Genomic DNA, 12798 nt, shown 5'->3' with positions numbered 1-12798 from the left:
TGGCCTTTCATCCCTGCCTGTCCTGGTATCTGTCCCTTCTTCCTTTCTATTTTTTCATCTCCATTTTGCAAAATGCCCATATCCCTTCCCGTGCAATTCTACCTCATTTACACATAATGTTCTGGATCCCCTTCACAGACGTGGCTCTCTAGGAGGAGGTATTCAGGATCTAAGATGGAATTGATACAGCTAACCTCAAGTCACAGCCTGCACAGCAGGAAAATTTCCACAGAGGACCACATTCACAATCAATCGAACCTAACCTTGTGTCTCTGAAAATAGTTCTTCTCTCTAGCATCCCCCAATGCACTGCCATGATTCCTTGCATATTTCTCCAAAGGCTTCCTCTTTGATAGCACCTGCTAGGAGATTTAGTGAGCAGACTGGTGTTGATTTTTGCTCTATTGTATGATGACAGAGATTTTGATCACACCTTCTTTGGTTTTTCTTCTCCATATTAAAGTCCTTACATTTTGAATCTGTCCTTAAATGATTGAATACATGTGTTTAGAATTTGTTTAGGAGTTGTATCTGAAGAATGCCTCACTGAGTTGGGAGGAAATGAATAGACTTTGGTCAGGAGATTAACTTCTGATGGGGGCAGAAAGAAAACAATAAAGCCTTTGTAATTGAAGGGGCAGGGGAAAAGGAGGTAGTGTCCTGAATGATGGTATCTTATCTCTGTGTTGTTTCCAGGCTCCTTAATCCTACAGGCTCCTTATTCTGTGTTTGAAGGAGACATATTGGTTCTGAGATGCCAGCAAAGGGGAAAAGAGAAGCTGACCTCCGTGAAATACACTTGGAATGGAAAAGTCCTTCTGGTTTCTAACAAAAGCTTGGATCTTTTTATCCCAAGAGCAAGTTTAAATAACAGTGGCTTTTATCAATGCATTAGATTTAGGAACAAAAAATCGGCAGATACGTCAGCTACCAAATATATTGGAATTAAAGGTAAATCCTTCATTTCCTATAGATTCATTTAGTAATGTCAGGGTGGAGAAACTGGGCAGGAGGGATTTATAGGGGAATATTGGAACCCTGAATACTGGAGACTTATGAGTCCCTCCCAGAGGCAGAGAAAGTGGAGTGATTGGACTTGAATTGTCCTAGGAAAGAAAAACATAATCGAGAGCTTGATACATTTAATCTTGTATGTCTGAAGTTTCCGGGGACAGAGAATCCAAGCCTGTTCCTCCCAGAGTGCTAAATACCCTCCTGCTCAGAACTTGATTTTCCTTTTCTCTCTAGAACTATTTCCACGTCCGAACCTGAAGGTCACAGCCCTTCAGCCTACAGAAGGGAACTCTGTAAACCTGAGCTGTGAAACGCATCTTCCTCCAGAGAGACTGGACACCCCTCTTCATTTCATCTTCTTCAGAGATGACAGGATCGTCCTGTCAAGTTGGAGCAACTTCTCAGGGCTCCAGATCCCCACCATCTGGAGAGAAGACTCGGGAAGGTATAGATGTGGGGCTGCAACTGTGACCAGCAGCATCCAGAAGCTCAGCTCCCCCCGGGAGATCCTGGTACAGAGTAAGTAGGCAGGGCCAGGGGGCTGGGTGGGACTGAGGCATCTTTCCCACATCTCTGGGCTCCTTCTGGCCCGTGGGTATAGGGACTATCCAAAAGAGATTCGTTTTGTCATTCTGATAGGGGCTCAGGCTTAAAGTAAGAATCAAGGAACTATATAATAAAAGAAATAGGGGATTTCATTTCTACCTTCATTTCCCTAACAACTTAGTCTTCCTTTCAAACTCTTTCATGTTGGAGTGATAGAGCTGATGCATGGAGTTCAATTCAAGATCTGGGGTTAAAAAACAAGAAAACGAGGTTCCCTGTTATTGAGTTGGCAGATCCAGCATGCCAGAACCCAGGGCAAACTATTTAGAAGACAAATACCCACCTCTTCCTAATCAATAGCAAAAAAACAATATACTGTCTGTGAGGTGTGCTGCAGAGGTGAGGGAGACATGCATACAAAGGGAAATACACTAAATACCATCTTGTCTATGTTTACAGGTGATTGGAATTGGACTTGTATTTCTTTAGAAGAGTTAGTAAAGACAGAATGCAAAAAAGGGCCAGGATTTGTTGTTGTTGTTGTTGTTGTTGTTGTTGTTGTTCTTTTGTTTGTTTCTAAGGCAGGGTCTTGCTAAGTTTCCCAGGCTGGCTAGAACTTGCAATCCTCCTGCCTCAGCCTCCTGAGTTTCTGGGATTACAGGCATGTGCCACTGTACCCAGAAATGAGAGGGCCAGTTTCATTAAACATTGCCTTCTCAAAGAAATTTTCTTCTTAAGGGACCAAAAACTTGTATGTCCCTTACATGGTGGCCTATTTTTTCCCCTGATATTAAATAAAAATAGTCAATCAGCCCAAAAAGAAAAATATCATCTTGTCTTAGGTATCAACCCAGGACTTCAGGAATCAGGTGTGGTCCAGCTGAGTCCCATAACAACCACTATTTCTATTACCTATCTCTCGAAACAATTCAGACCACCAGCTAGGTCAGACAGAGCTCAAATGCTTCTCCAGGAGTGGTCGATTTTTCTCTCCTGGGGCTTTGTGTGTTAGGCCGGAAGGGTTAGCACATTTAGTGATGTTCTAGATTCAAAATCCATAGTCCATTGATCACAGCACTAGTATCCGCTAACGGAGGACACCTTAAGTCGCGTGAAAAGTGACTCTATCTGAAACCAGTCCTGCCTTCCCCACACCTGGCCCTCAGCTGCTGCTCCTGTTCCCGCAGGGGTCCCTGTGTCTCAGGTCTCCTTGGAGACTCAGCCCCCAGGAGGCCAGGCAATTGAGGGGGAGATGCTGGTCCTTGTCTGCTCCGTGGCTGAAGGCACAGGGGTCACCACATTCTCCTGGCACAGAGAGGACACATCGGAGACTCTAGGGAGGAAGACGCAGCATTCCCAGAGAGCAGAGCTGGAGATCCCAGTCGTCCCAGGGAGCCACAGCGGGGGATTCTACTGCACAGCCGACAACAGCTACGGCCCTGTGCAGAGCCAGGTGGTGAACGTCACCGTGAGGGGTGAGTCTTAACCACCACTGATCCTGTGTATTCTGAGGGTATTTTTTCAAATCAGGAGTGGGCCTCACCAATGTTAACTTTCTGACTCATCTTTTTCCGACTTCTTTTTCCATCCTCCCCATGACCGACAATCTCTTTCCATCAGAATGTTAACAAACCAATCGGGTCAGTGGAAAGTAATACGGTGAGGTAAAGCTGGCCGGAAGCCATCTTTGCCTCTTGGAGCTGATTTTGTGTGTCTCTTCTCTGATCCTCTGTGCGCTGATCTCAACGAGTAGCCTTACCTCACTGGCAGCGTTGTAGCTCTGTCACCTAAGTGTCACCTATACTTCTCCTTTCAGTAAATGATTCATTGCACATTTGATCCGTGTCCTCGAGGGGACAGAACCAAAGGCATAAGGCAGCCCTCTGCTTGGTACCGCAGGCCTGAGGGATTCCCAGCTTCACAATTACATGCAGAAAACGCCTAAGTCTGGTGAGCAGATCCAGAGCCAGCCTTGTCCCCTAGGCAGACGAGCCTTGCTTTGGGATCCTCCAGGCCTAGTTCATGTCGTCTTGTGTGCCCAAGAAGCCACAATGGGCCAAGCCGTGTTCTCAGTCAACACTGGGCACTGAGGATGTGGTTTCTCCTGGGCTTCAGCTCCTCTCCCACCCGGGCTCAGTGCCTCCCTAGGCTTTCAATAAACCGTCCATCCATCGAGAAGCTACTGGAAAACTAGATTTCCTTGCTTTCTTTTCCAGTAAAACTCCTCAAAAGGAGTTCTCTCTACTGGCTCTCCTCACTTCTTCCATTTCTCTCAAACCCTCCGCTCTCAGGCTTGGCTCACTCCACTGAGTTACTCTTGTAAAGGTGACCAATGACCTCTAATGACCTCCATAATGCCGAGGCCGGGCGACGCTCGGTTTCCATTTTACTTGATCTTCCTCCAGCTCTTGTCTCAAATGATCCCACCTTCTTGAAATACTGTCCTTAACTTCTGGGGCACAGCTCTTAGCTTTTTATCGGACACTCCTTGTAGGTTGCTTTTCAGAGTCTCATCATATTTCCGACTTGTCCATTCTGGAGACTCCTCCTGGGGCTCTGTTCTCAGACACTCTGTGCCCAGACTCTCCATCATCTCACCCAGTCTCATGACTTTAAATGCACTTGTGACTTCCAGGTACTGAGGACTCCCAGACTCAGCCTATAGCTAGACCTTCAGTCTGACCTCAAGATCCATCTACCCAAGGACTTAAACCATGCACTTCACAGTTCCAATTGGCATCTCAAACTTAACTTGAAAGCCAAAAACTTACCCCTGAAACCAAACTCTTGATTTTCACCTGAAACAGGTTTCTGCTTAGAGCATCCTCCTGCGACACATGAAGCTTCCTCTCCTAGTTTCTCAGGTCAAAAATCCAGACCTCATGCTTGACTCTTCTTTTTATTTCACCCTCCATGTAATCCACCTGCACGTTTTAACAGCTTTACCTTCAAAATAGAGCAAACGCTTACTACTTCTGTGGTCACCACCAGGGCCAGGCCACTAGCCTGGATTCTTGCAATAACATTCTAATTGCTCTTCCACTTCAGTCACTGCTCTCCAGTCTAATTCTTTCTACAGCATCAGGAGGAGAACTTAAATCAGATCACATTACTCTTCTGTTCAAAATCCTCCTCTGGCTTCCCATCTCTTTCAGGATGACAGCCAACATATCCCAAAGACTCACCAGGCCCTCCATGATCTATCCTTCCTGTCATTTTGAGCTCATCTCCCATTACTCTCCTGTCTCCTTCACTCTGGCCACCCTGACCCTCTGTTACTTCCTCAGATTTTCCAGGAACATTCCCCGCTCAGGCCTTGCACAAAGCTCTTCCTTGACATCCTCGGCTGGCTCCCTCATTTGTTCCAGGGCCCTGGTCTTCTCAAGGAGTCCTTCCCCCACCATCCTTTACAACAGGGAGCCCTTCACCGCAGCACTCCCTCCTCCAGTCCCTCTTGAGTCTCCCCCGACACGCTCATCACCAACTATCATGCGCTTCTTTGCTGTCCTCTCCCCTCCTCTGGCCTTAGCCTCAGGACAGCAGATCCATGTTCTGACCACTACAGTATCCCAGATGCCGGAAACAGAGCTGGGTAACTCAGCCATTCCATCAATGCTTGCTGAATGAGTGAATTTCTCACCCATCCTCTCTGTGGATTGTACTAAGAGTCCGAGAAAATAAAGACATGACCATCTGCATTCTACCGACCGGGAAGGCGGAGCTCAGAGAGGTCTTGTCGTGTGCACAGTCACAGGGTTTAGACATGGCAGCCCAGATTTGAACCTCTGCTGTCAGAGAGACGACAGCAACGTCAACGTTCTCCCGAGGCCACGCTGTGGAGTTCCTACACTGTCAGCCATGCTCCATAAGCAGTCAGCTCTGACAGGCAGAGCCGTGAACCTGAACAGTTTAGACAGAGGCTGCGGGAAAGGGTGGCTGTGCTAATGGCCCAGCTGCTGCTCAGTTTTCTCTGTAGCTCCCTTGAGGCAAGTCCTGAGATGAAGCAGGGGTCCTCCCAGGTAGGGGACGGACGTCTTCCCAGAACAGAAGGAGCTGCATCTCCGTCTTAGAACAGCTTCAGGACCTGAAACACCGGGTGTGATTCCTGGCAGACAAGGACCAAGACGGAGTAGGTGGCATTTCAAGAATCAGCTTGGGAGAAGGGAAGAGAGGTCAGGAAAACTGAAAGCCACCAGATCACACTCGAAAGACTCCCAGGTACCCTGGAATCCAGAGTGGCTCTGAAGGCAGGAGGTGCCACTTGTCCAGGAAGCCACCTGTCCTGAAAAGTTTGCCCGGGGAGCTGAGGTTGTGATCCCTGTGGAGGGTAGACGTCAATCCATTGGCGACTGACACTCAAGTGTAAAATTACTCTTCTTGCTTGGGGGGTTAAGGTAATGGGATGGATTAGGCTTCTCTGCTCCAGGGAGTGAGCTGGTGGCTTCACACAGGTAATTTCATTTTCCTCTCTCACTTCCCTGCATGTGTGGGCTTGGCTACTTTTTCATATACGAGGGAAACATCATCTCCGAGAGTTAGACAGACGGCAAGGATGCAGTTGATGTTCGATGGAGTGAGATTTCCTTCTAAATTTGTGGACTTAATGCCAAAATCTCTGTGCTCAGAAATGGGCAAATTTATAACAAAACATTAATTCTGCAGTAGGCTTAAGGTAGGCTGGGGCAGCTCAGGTCACCATAATAAAATTCCTTCGACTGAGGCTGGAGTTGTAGCTCAGTGAAGCTTTTCTACTAACTGTCTGTGTGGTATGTAGCCTAACATGCATGAGGCCCTGGGTTCAGATCTTACTACTCAACATCTCGTCATACGTGACTTAAACCACAGAAAGTTATTTTCTCACTGGTTTAGAGGCTGGAAGTTTGAAATGAGGGCATCAACAGGGTTGGGTTTTTGTGAGGGTTCTATTGCTGATTTGCAGATGGCTGTCTTCTTGCTGCGTCCTCACGGTGGCAAAGAAAGAGGGAGGGAGGGAGGGAGAGAAGAGCAAGTTTTCTAATGTCTCTTCTTAGAAAGGTATTAATTCATCATGAGGCTCCCCACCCACATGACTTCATTGAAGTTAACTACCTTCCAAAGGCCCATGTTCAAATATGGCCACCTTGGGGTTAGAGCTTCAACCTATGAACTTTGAGGGGACATACTGCAAGGATTGAGGTTGGCTGCTGTGGTGCTGCAGGGGAGCAGGCTTATCCTGTGGGGTTAAGAGCTCATACTGAGGTAGACATAGCTCTTGCATGGTAGGCACTGTTTGTTCAAAGCACTCAACAATATTAACTCGCTTAATCCACCAACAACAGTAAATAGATGTTAGGGTCCCCATTTTTTCAAAGGAGAAAACAGAAGTCCAGGAAGATTAAATTATATTCCCTGGCCACACAGTTATTAAATGGAAAAGCTGGAATCCTAACCCAATAATCTGGTTTTAGAATCCTGGGCCTTTCTAAGATAAATTTCAACTACATCCTCAAGAGTAGCCATTTCTTCTAGGAAACTGGGTTACCAGAAAGGAGGGATAATTTGCTTTCTATCCATTAAATCTTAAATCCTAGGCCTGGGTATGGTTGAAATTCTGATTTTGCTCAAGTAGATGCCCCGGCAGGCAAATGAGGAAAGATTCTTTCTTCCACTCTCCAGCCATCTTTAGCGGTCGGGATGAGGAGGCTGGGCTGGCTGCCCCCTGAACCCTGCTTGTAGGCGGAACCACTCATGGGTCCAATGGCAGGTTTGTTAGATTGGTCAGGATGGAAAAATAGAGACAGAAATTTCCCTCGCTGGCCGCCAGCCACTGATTTTGTTCTGAGAATCATAAATGAAATAATTGGAAATTACCATTAGCATTGCCATTGTTGTGACATCAGGGTGTCCTCTGTTTGAACCTGAGACACTTGTCCGTGTCTGAAGTTGACTTTTCTGGGGACCTAGAATCTGTGTGAAAAGCCCCACCCACTCCTGTCCTTCCATCCTGCATTAGTTCTGTGGCCTTTATAAATTTGTTTACTGTCTGTCTCCCTCACTAGACCACAGCTCCAAGAAGGCGGGACCTTTTCTATCATTTTTTCACTGCTGTATCTTCGAGGTTTAGATCAGTGCCTGGCGTGTGCTGGGCACGTTCTTGGGTGAGTGGAAGAACTGAGTGGAAATCTCTCTCGCTGTGGATGACAGGGTAGGAGAGTGGGCCCTAAGGAAAAATCAGAAACGTCCAACAACTCACTTTGTTGCATATGAAAATATGAAAAAATTCCATATTTTCTGTGTTACTCCACCCTGGACCACACAGGGTGAATCTTTCTGGCCTTACCCTGGCCCATAATTTCTCTCCCCCACCCCACTTTTAGACCCATAATTTCTCATCCCTCTTCCTCTCCCAGACAAGTCAAGAAAAGTTTCCAGGATGGGAATGCGTGGTGATTCCAAACCCTAAGCCTCTCCTGCCCCGGCCCACACAGCCTCTCTCCCCTTAGTGATTCCCAGCAACAGGAATGTCCTCATCGCTGGAGGAGCCGCTGGGGGACTGCTCAGCTTTCTTTTCCTGCTTGGGGTCCTGCTGTTTTTCCACTGGCACAGGACGAAATCAGGTTTGTGTCCTCCTCTTGCCTTTGCCAGGGTCCCTGCCCTGTTCTTGCGTCAGACACCCCAGCTTTGGTCAGCCTCAGTAACCACCAAGCCACTCTGCAGGTCTCCTCCTTACAGCGCAGTTCCCCAGACAGACCAGTGTGTGAGGGCTGCTTAGACCTAGTCTAGTTCACTAAGTCTCAAGTGGAAGGAAGGAAAAAGAGAGAATCTTTAATGAATAAAGTTTCAAAAACTACCTTAACGGCTCTGGGGGGCAGTTTCTTTGGTTCATACAGGTCAACCAACTAGATCATTCAGCCCCACCCAAATCTATAAATGGATCTTCAAACTAAACTGAAAGGCTCTGGAGAAATGATTGTGAAGGTTTCCTGGGCCTTATTGGCTTGAACCTGCCCTGGCCTTGCTCTCCATGGGTCAGCCTCCCCTACCTTGGGAGAAGGTCTCTCCCAGGCACTGTCGACCATGTGCTCCCAAAGCCTTCTTGCTCAAGACCAGGTCAAACTAGTTTCAGATGACAGAAAACATGGTGTAAACGACAGGTGCAAAGCCGGGCACAGTGGGGTATACCTGTAGTCCAAGTGACCCAGGAGGCTGTGGCAGGAGGATTACATATTCAAGGCCAGCCTCAGCAACTTAGCGAGGTCCTAGCACTTAGTGAAAACCTGTCCCAAAATAAAAAATAAATAAAGACCTGGGGATGTGGCTCAGTGGTAAAGCCTCCTGGGTTCAATCCCCAGTACCAAAAAAAAAAAAAAAAAAAAGAACAGAGAGGTTTCAGTTCTAGAAAATTACCCACACCCTACAACTCTTTCTCTTAATTCATTTAATTCAAATGAGCCCTCCAGATCCTTGGGAGCACTTCCACATACCATGTATTGAGCTGGAGGGGGGGCACTTTGGATCTCTGAGTCTCCTTAATATGCTTGAGGCAGAGCCTGAGGTTCCTCTGGACACAGCCACAGATGTTCCTTGAAGTCTACCCTCAGCACTTCTCTGCGAGGGTGATGATTTGGTTACATTTAATATTTCTTGAGTTACAGTAACACAGCCTTGAACCCTAATAAAGTCTCATATAATGTGACCCAGGAATGTGTAGCACTGGCCCCAGCAAGTTCCGTCCTTTTATGCTCTGTTCCCATCCTTTTTCAAAGTATATTAATGAGAACCAGGACTTGGCTGGTGTTTAAATGGTGCCCCCTACACACCTCCCCCCCTCCCCCGCACCCCCTCCCCAACACCCCCTTCACCTCACCTCCCCCACCTCTCCCCCTCCCCCACCTCTCCCCTCCCCTCACCTCTCCCCCTCCCCCCACACCTCCTCCCTCCCCCCACACCTCCCCCCACTACCTGCCCTGCAGTAGCTCATGTATGTGAAGTCTTTGAGAAAGAGCTCCCTCTGCTGACATGAATGTGCCTTTGCTTTCTTTTGCAGGAGGTGGTTTCTGGACAGCTGAAACCAGGTGAGACCTCAGCTTCTGCAAGTGCCTTTTTTGCTTCCCAAGTACACAATATGCAAAACTGTGTGGTTGCAAAATTAGGTCAAGTTATTTTTCTTAGACCTTGTGGCTAAATGCTTCCATTTTCATGTTCCTTGAATCAGTCAAAAATGAGCTTCCTAAAGCCATTCTGTCAGCTAAAAGTTATTATTATAGATTTTATGTATATTTGGATTGGTTTCTTATTTGAAATTGGCACATTCATTTAAACGGTTGATACCAAAGGTTATAGATTTTCTTGGGCGGGTACAAAATAGTTCTGTACCAATAGCTCCAGAGTTGGAGCATACGTTTTTAAATATATGTCCAAGGGTTAGATTCTAGATTTTTTATAAATGTTCTAGATTTTCTGGAGGTATATGCTTTTATTGATCTTATTTTTCTCCCAGACATACAAATGTATTAATTAGACCGTGTTCTTAATTTCAGTTTGGGAAATATGGTCCTCTTCTGTCAGTATCTCAGTCTTAGGTTGCACCCAGGAACTGGAGTGAGGATCGTGTCTAATTCCTTCTTAAATTTCCCAACATAACAATGTGAAGACATTTGGCCACTGCTTCCTGAGGAGAAGACCGGTTCTTACCCATCTTGTCTATGAGACAGTGATTGTCACTGTGATGTCAAAGACTTTGGTCTTGTCCCAAAGTAGCCTTCCATACTAAAGTTCCCCAGTTTCTTTCAAAACAACAATCCAACTTAATATGGACCCACTGAAGCTTCAATTAAACTCTTCAGGGTTCCCAGTTCCCTACGGACTGCTGACTTCCCTCCAACCCACTTTCTCCGCCACCTCTGCCTAAACATCTCACCCTCAGGCATGTTGGAATGCTCCAAGGATTATCATGGATTTCTGTCCCATAGGAGTCCTCACACCCCCGGCCTGGGACAGTCCTTTCATTACATCTGCTCTGCCCAGGTGGAACCACACGTCTCCTGTGACAATGGTGAGGTTTCCCCTATAAGAAGCTGCTCCTAAGACTCCACCAGGGAAAGATAAATAGCTTTGAGTCCCCTGGGAAATGCCACTCATCTCCCTACAGTACTCTGGAGTCAGATATTCCCAAAGAATAATCACTTCATTGTGTGTCTAAAGAGAGTGGAGGGAATGCTTGGGAAGAGGCCTCTGCAGAGCATAACAGGCAGAGACAGACTGGTAATATTGTCTTTTCTTTCCCATGCACCCCAAAGAAGGAGATTTGGTATATGCTGAGATCCAGACTACTGACCCGGGAGAAGAAGGAGAAGGTATGTTTTTAAACGATTACAGCTACAAACTATACTCATTCATTCAGCAAATATTTATGGAGTATCTCCCGTGTGCTAGGTGCTATTATAAGTGTGGAGAGTTGCTCAGCAAACAATTCCCCAAAGTATGGAGCTTAGATTCTAAAGACGGAAGACAGACATGAAAAAATATATACTATAGCTGAGGCTGTGGCTCAGTGGCAGAGCACTTGCCTAGCATCTGTGAGGTACTGGGTTCAATTCTCAGCACCACATAAAAATGAATAAATAAAACAAAGATCCATGGACAACTGAAAAAAATATTTTAAAAAATACATACTATATCTTTGCTGATGATCAGAACAAAAATTCAGCATCCTTCTGATAAATATTGTGATCTTGATGGCTTGTGTACTAAGGTGGCCTATAGGTCTGAATGAATGAATATTTGCAACATACGTACTACTACGATAGGCATTGCATTGAGAACATTTAAATATAAAATATTGGATACAAATTTACAATGGAGTTATGTCCCAATAAGCCTGTCATAAATGGAGAATATTTTAAGTTGAAAGTGTATTTAATATTAGCCTACCAAACCTCAAGTTTAGCAATCATTCTATGGTGTACCATAAAGTACCCATTGTTTACCCTCCTGATTTCATGGCTGGATGGGAGCTGTGGCTTCCTGTTACTGACCAGCCTCACAAGATAGTGTCATGGGTGAAACTGTCTTGGCTCAGTGGAAGAGTGTTTGCCTAGCATGGATAAGGCTCTGGGTTCAATCCCCAGTGCTGACAAGAGAGTATCATACCACCCAGCACTAGTCCAGGAAAAGGTAAAAATTTTAAATCTGAAATATGGTTTCTCCTAAGGTTTGTGCAAAATTGTAAGGTCAAATGATTGTAAGTAGGAGTCTCTCTCTCTCTCTCTCTCTCTCTCTCTCTCTCTCTCTCTCTCTTCCCCTCCCTCCCTCCCCATAGATGATGACAGATAGAAGGCAATTTTTTATAGGATGCTGAAAATGTGAATTTTACCATTTAATATTCCTTAATTTACTATTGAACTTGGAATTTTGTTCTGGACAAAGTTAAGTTACTTGGTACCAACTGGATCCTTTCAAGGTTTTTTTTTTTTTTTTTTAAATTTGTTTTAATTAGTTACACATGACAGTACAATGATCTTGACATATCACACATTTGACTCAGACAGGGTATAATTTCTCATTTTTCTGAGTGCGCAGGTTGCAGAATCACATTGGTCATGCGGTCTCAAGGCTTGCTTTTAAGCTTCATTTTGGCAGGTCCTGAACAACCTTTAGAGGAAGGCTAATCTATCCCTAATACCAAGCAACATTTCTGAGGATTCTACACCAGTTGCCCCATCTATCACGAGATCTGCATGAGCATCTGGGGTTATTTTCCCTGTTCCTTTCTGATGGTTCTTACCTGGCCCAAGATAGCTTCCTCTCTCATATGTGGTATTAATATTCAGCCAAAGACTTGAGGCTACATACCTGTCTGGAGATCTCTGGAGCTTTTGATCTGCCTTGCTGCTTGTTGTCTCTCTAGTACTCTGTCCTAGAAATTCTAGCGACTAAGTTTAACAGGACTGTTGGTCTCTGTCACTTGAAGTCAGAGAGAGCAGACCAGTCTCTATTAGGGCTCTCCAACCTGTGCTGCAGGGTAGAAACTGCCCCCAAGTGGCAAGACTGTGCAACTGCAAGGCTCCGCTGTCTACTGGCTTTCTTTTCTGGCTCTGGGTCCTGGACTGCCTGTTGTCAAATGCCTGATAAACATTGCATTATCTGTTTGTTTGTGTTCTGGTGGTTGAAAATGGAAAGGTGAATCCAGTCCTATTAGTCCCTTTTGGCCAGAATGAGCAGTCCTTCTTCATTTTCTTGAATCTCATTCAGATCCCA

At 45.8% G+C, this 12798-nt stretch overlaps 1 protein-coding gene and 1 long non-coding RNA gene across 5 annotated transcripts in view; one reads left to right on the top strand and one right to left on the bottom strand.

Moving 5' to 3' along the window:
* Positions 1-12798, bottom strand: part of LOC144368406 (uncharacterized) — a 44520-nt gene that overhangs the window by 22585 nt on the left and 9137 nt on the right. The window lies entirely within an intron of this gene.
* Positions 1-12798, top strand: part of LOC144368394 (Fc receptor-like protein 4) — a 28628-nt gene that overhangs the window by 9236 nt on the left and 6594 nt on the right. For 2 of the 4 annotated variants that reach the window (XM_078027237.1, XM_078027238.1), the window contains exons 4-10: positions 697-951; positions 1249-1533; positions 2748-3035; positions 8043-8156; positions 9587-9614; positions 10512-10594; positions 10839-10895. In XM_078027237.1, the coding sequence (XP_077883363.1) occupies positions 697-951; positions 1249-1533; positions 2748-3035; positions 8043-8156; positions 9587-9614; positions 10512-10594; positions 10839-10895 (1110 nt within the window). Of the gene's footprint in view, positions 1-696; positions 952-1248; positions 1534-2747; positions 3036-8042; positions 8157-9586; positions 9615-10465; positions 10811-10838; positions 10896-12798 lie in introns of those variants that run through there. The other 2 variants (XR_013428164.1, XM_078027239.1) reach the window with 2 other exon arrangements.

The sequence above is a fragment of the Ictidomys tridecemlineatus genome, chromosome 11, assembly GCF_052094955.1.
Source record: "Ictidomys tridecemlineatus isolate mIctTri1 chromosome 11, mIctTri1.hap1, whole genome shotgun sequence".
Taxonomy (NCBI): domain Eukaryota; kingdom Metazoa; phylum Chordata; class Mammalia; order Rodentia; family Sciuridae; genus Ictidomys; species Ictidomys tridecemlineatus.
This window is presented reverse-complemented; position numbering and strand designations above follow the sequence as displayed.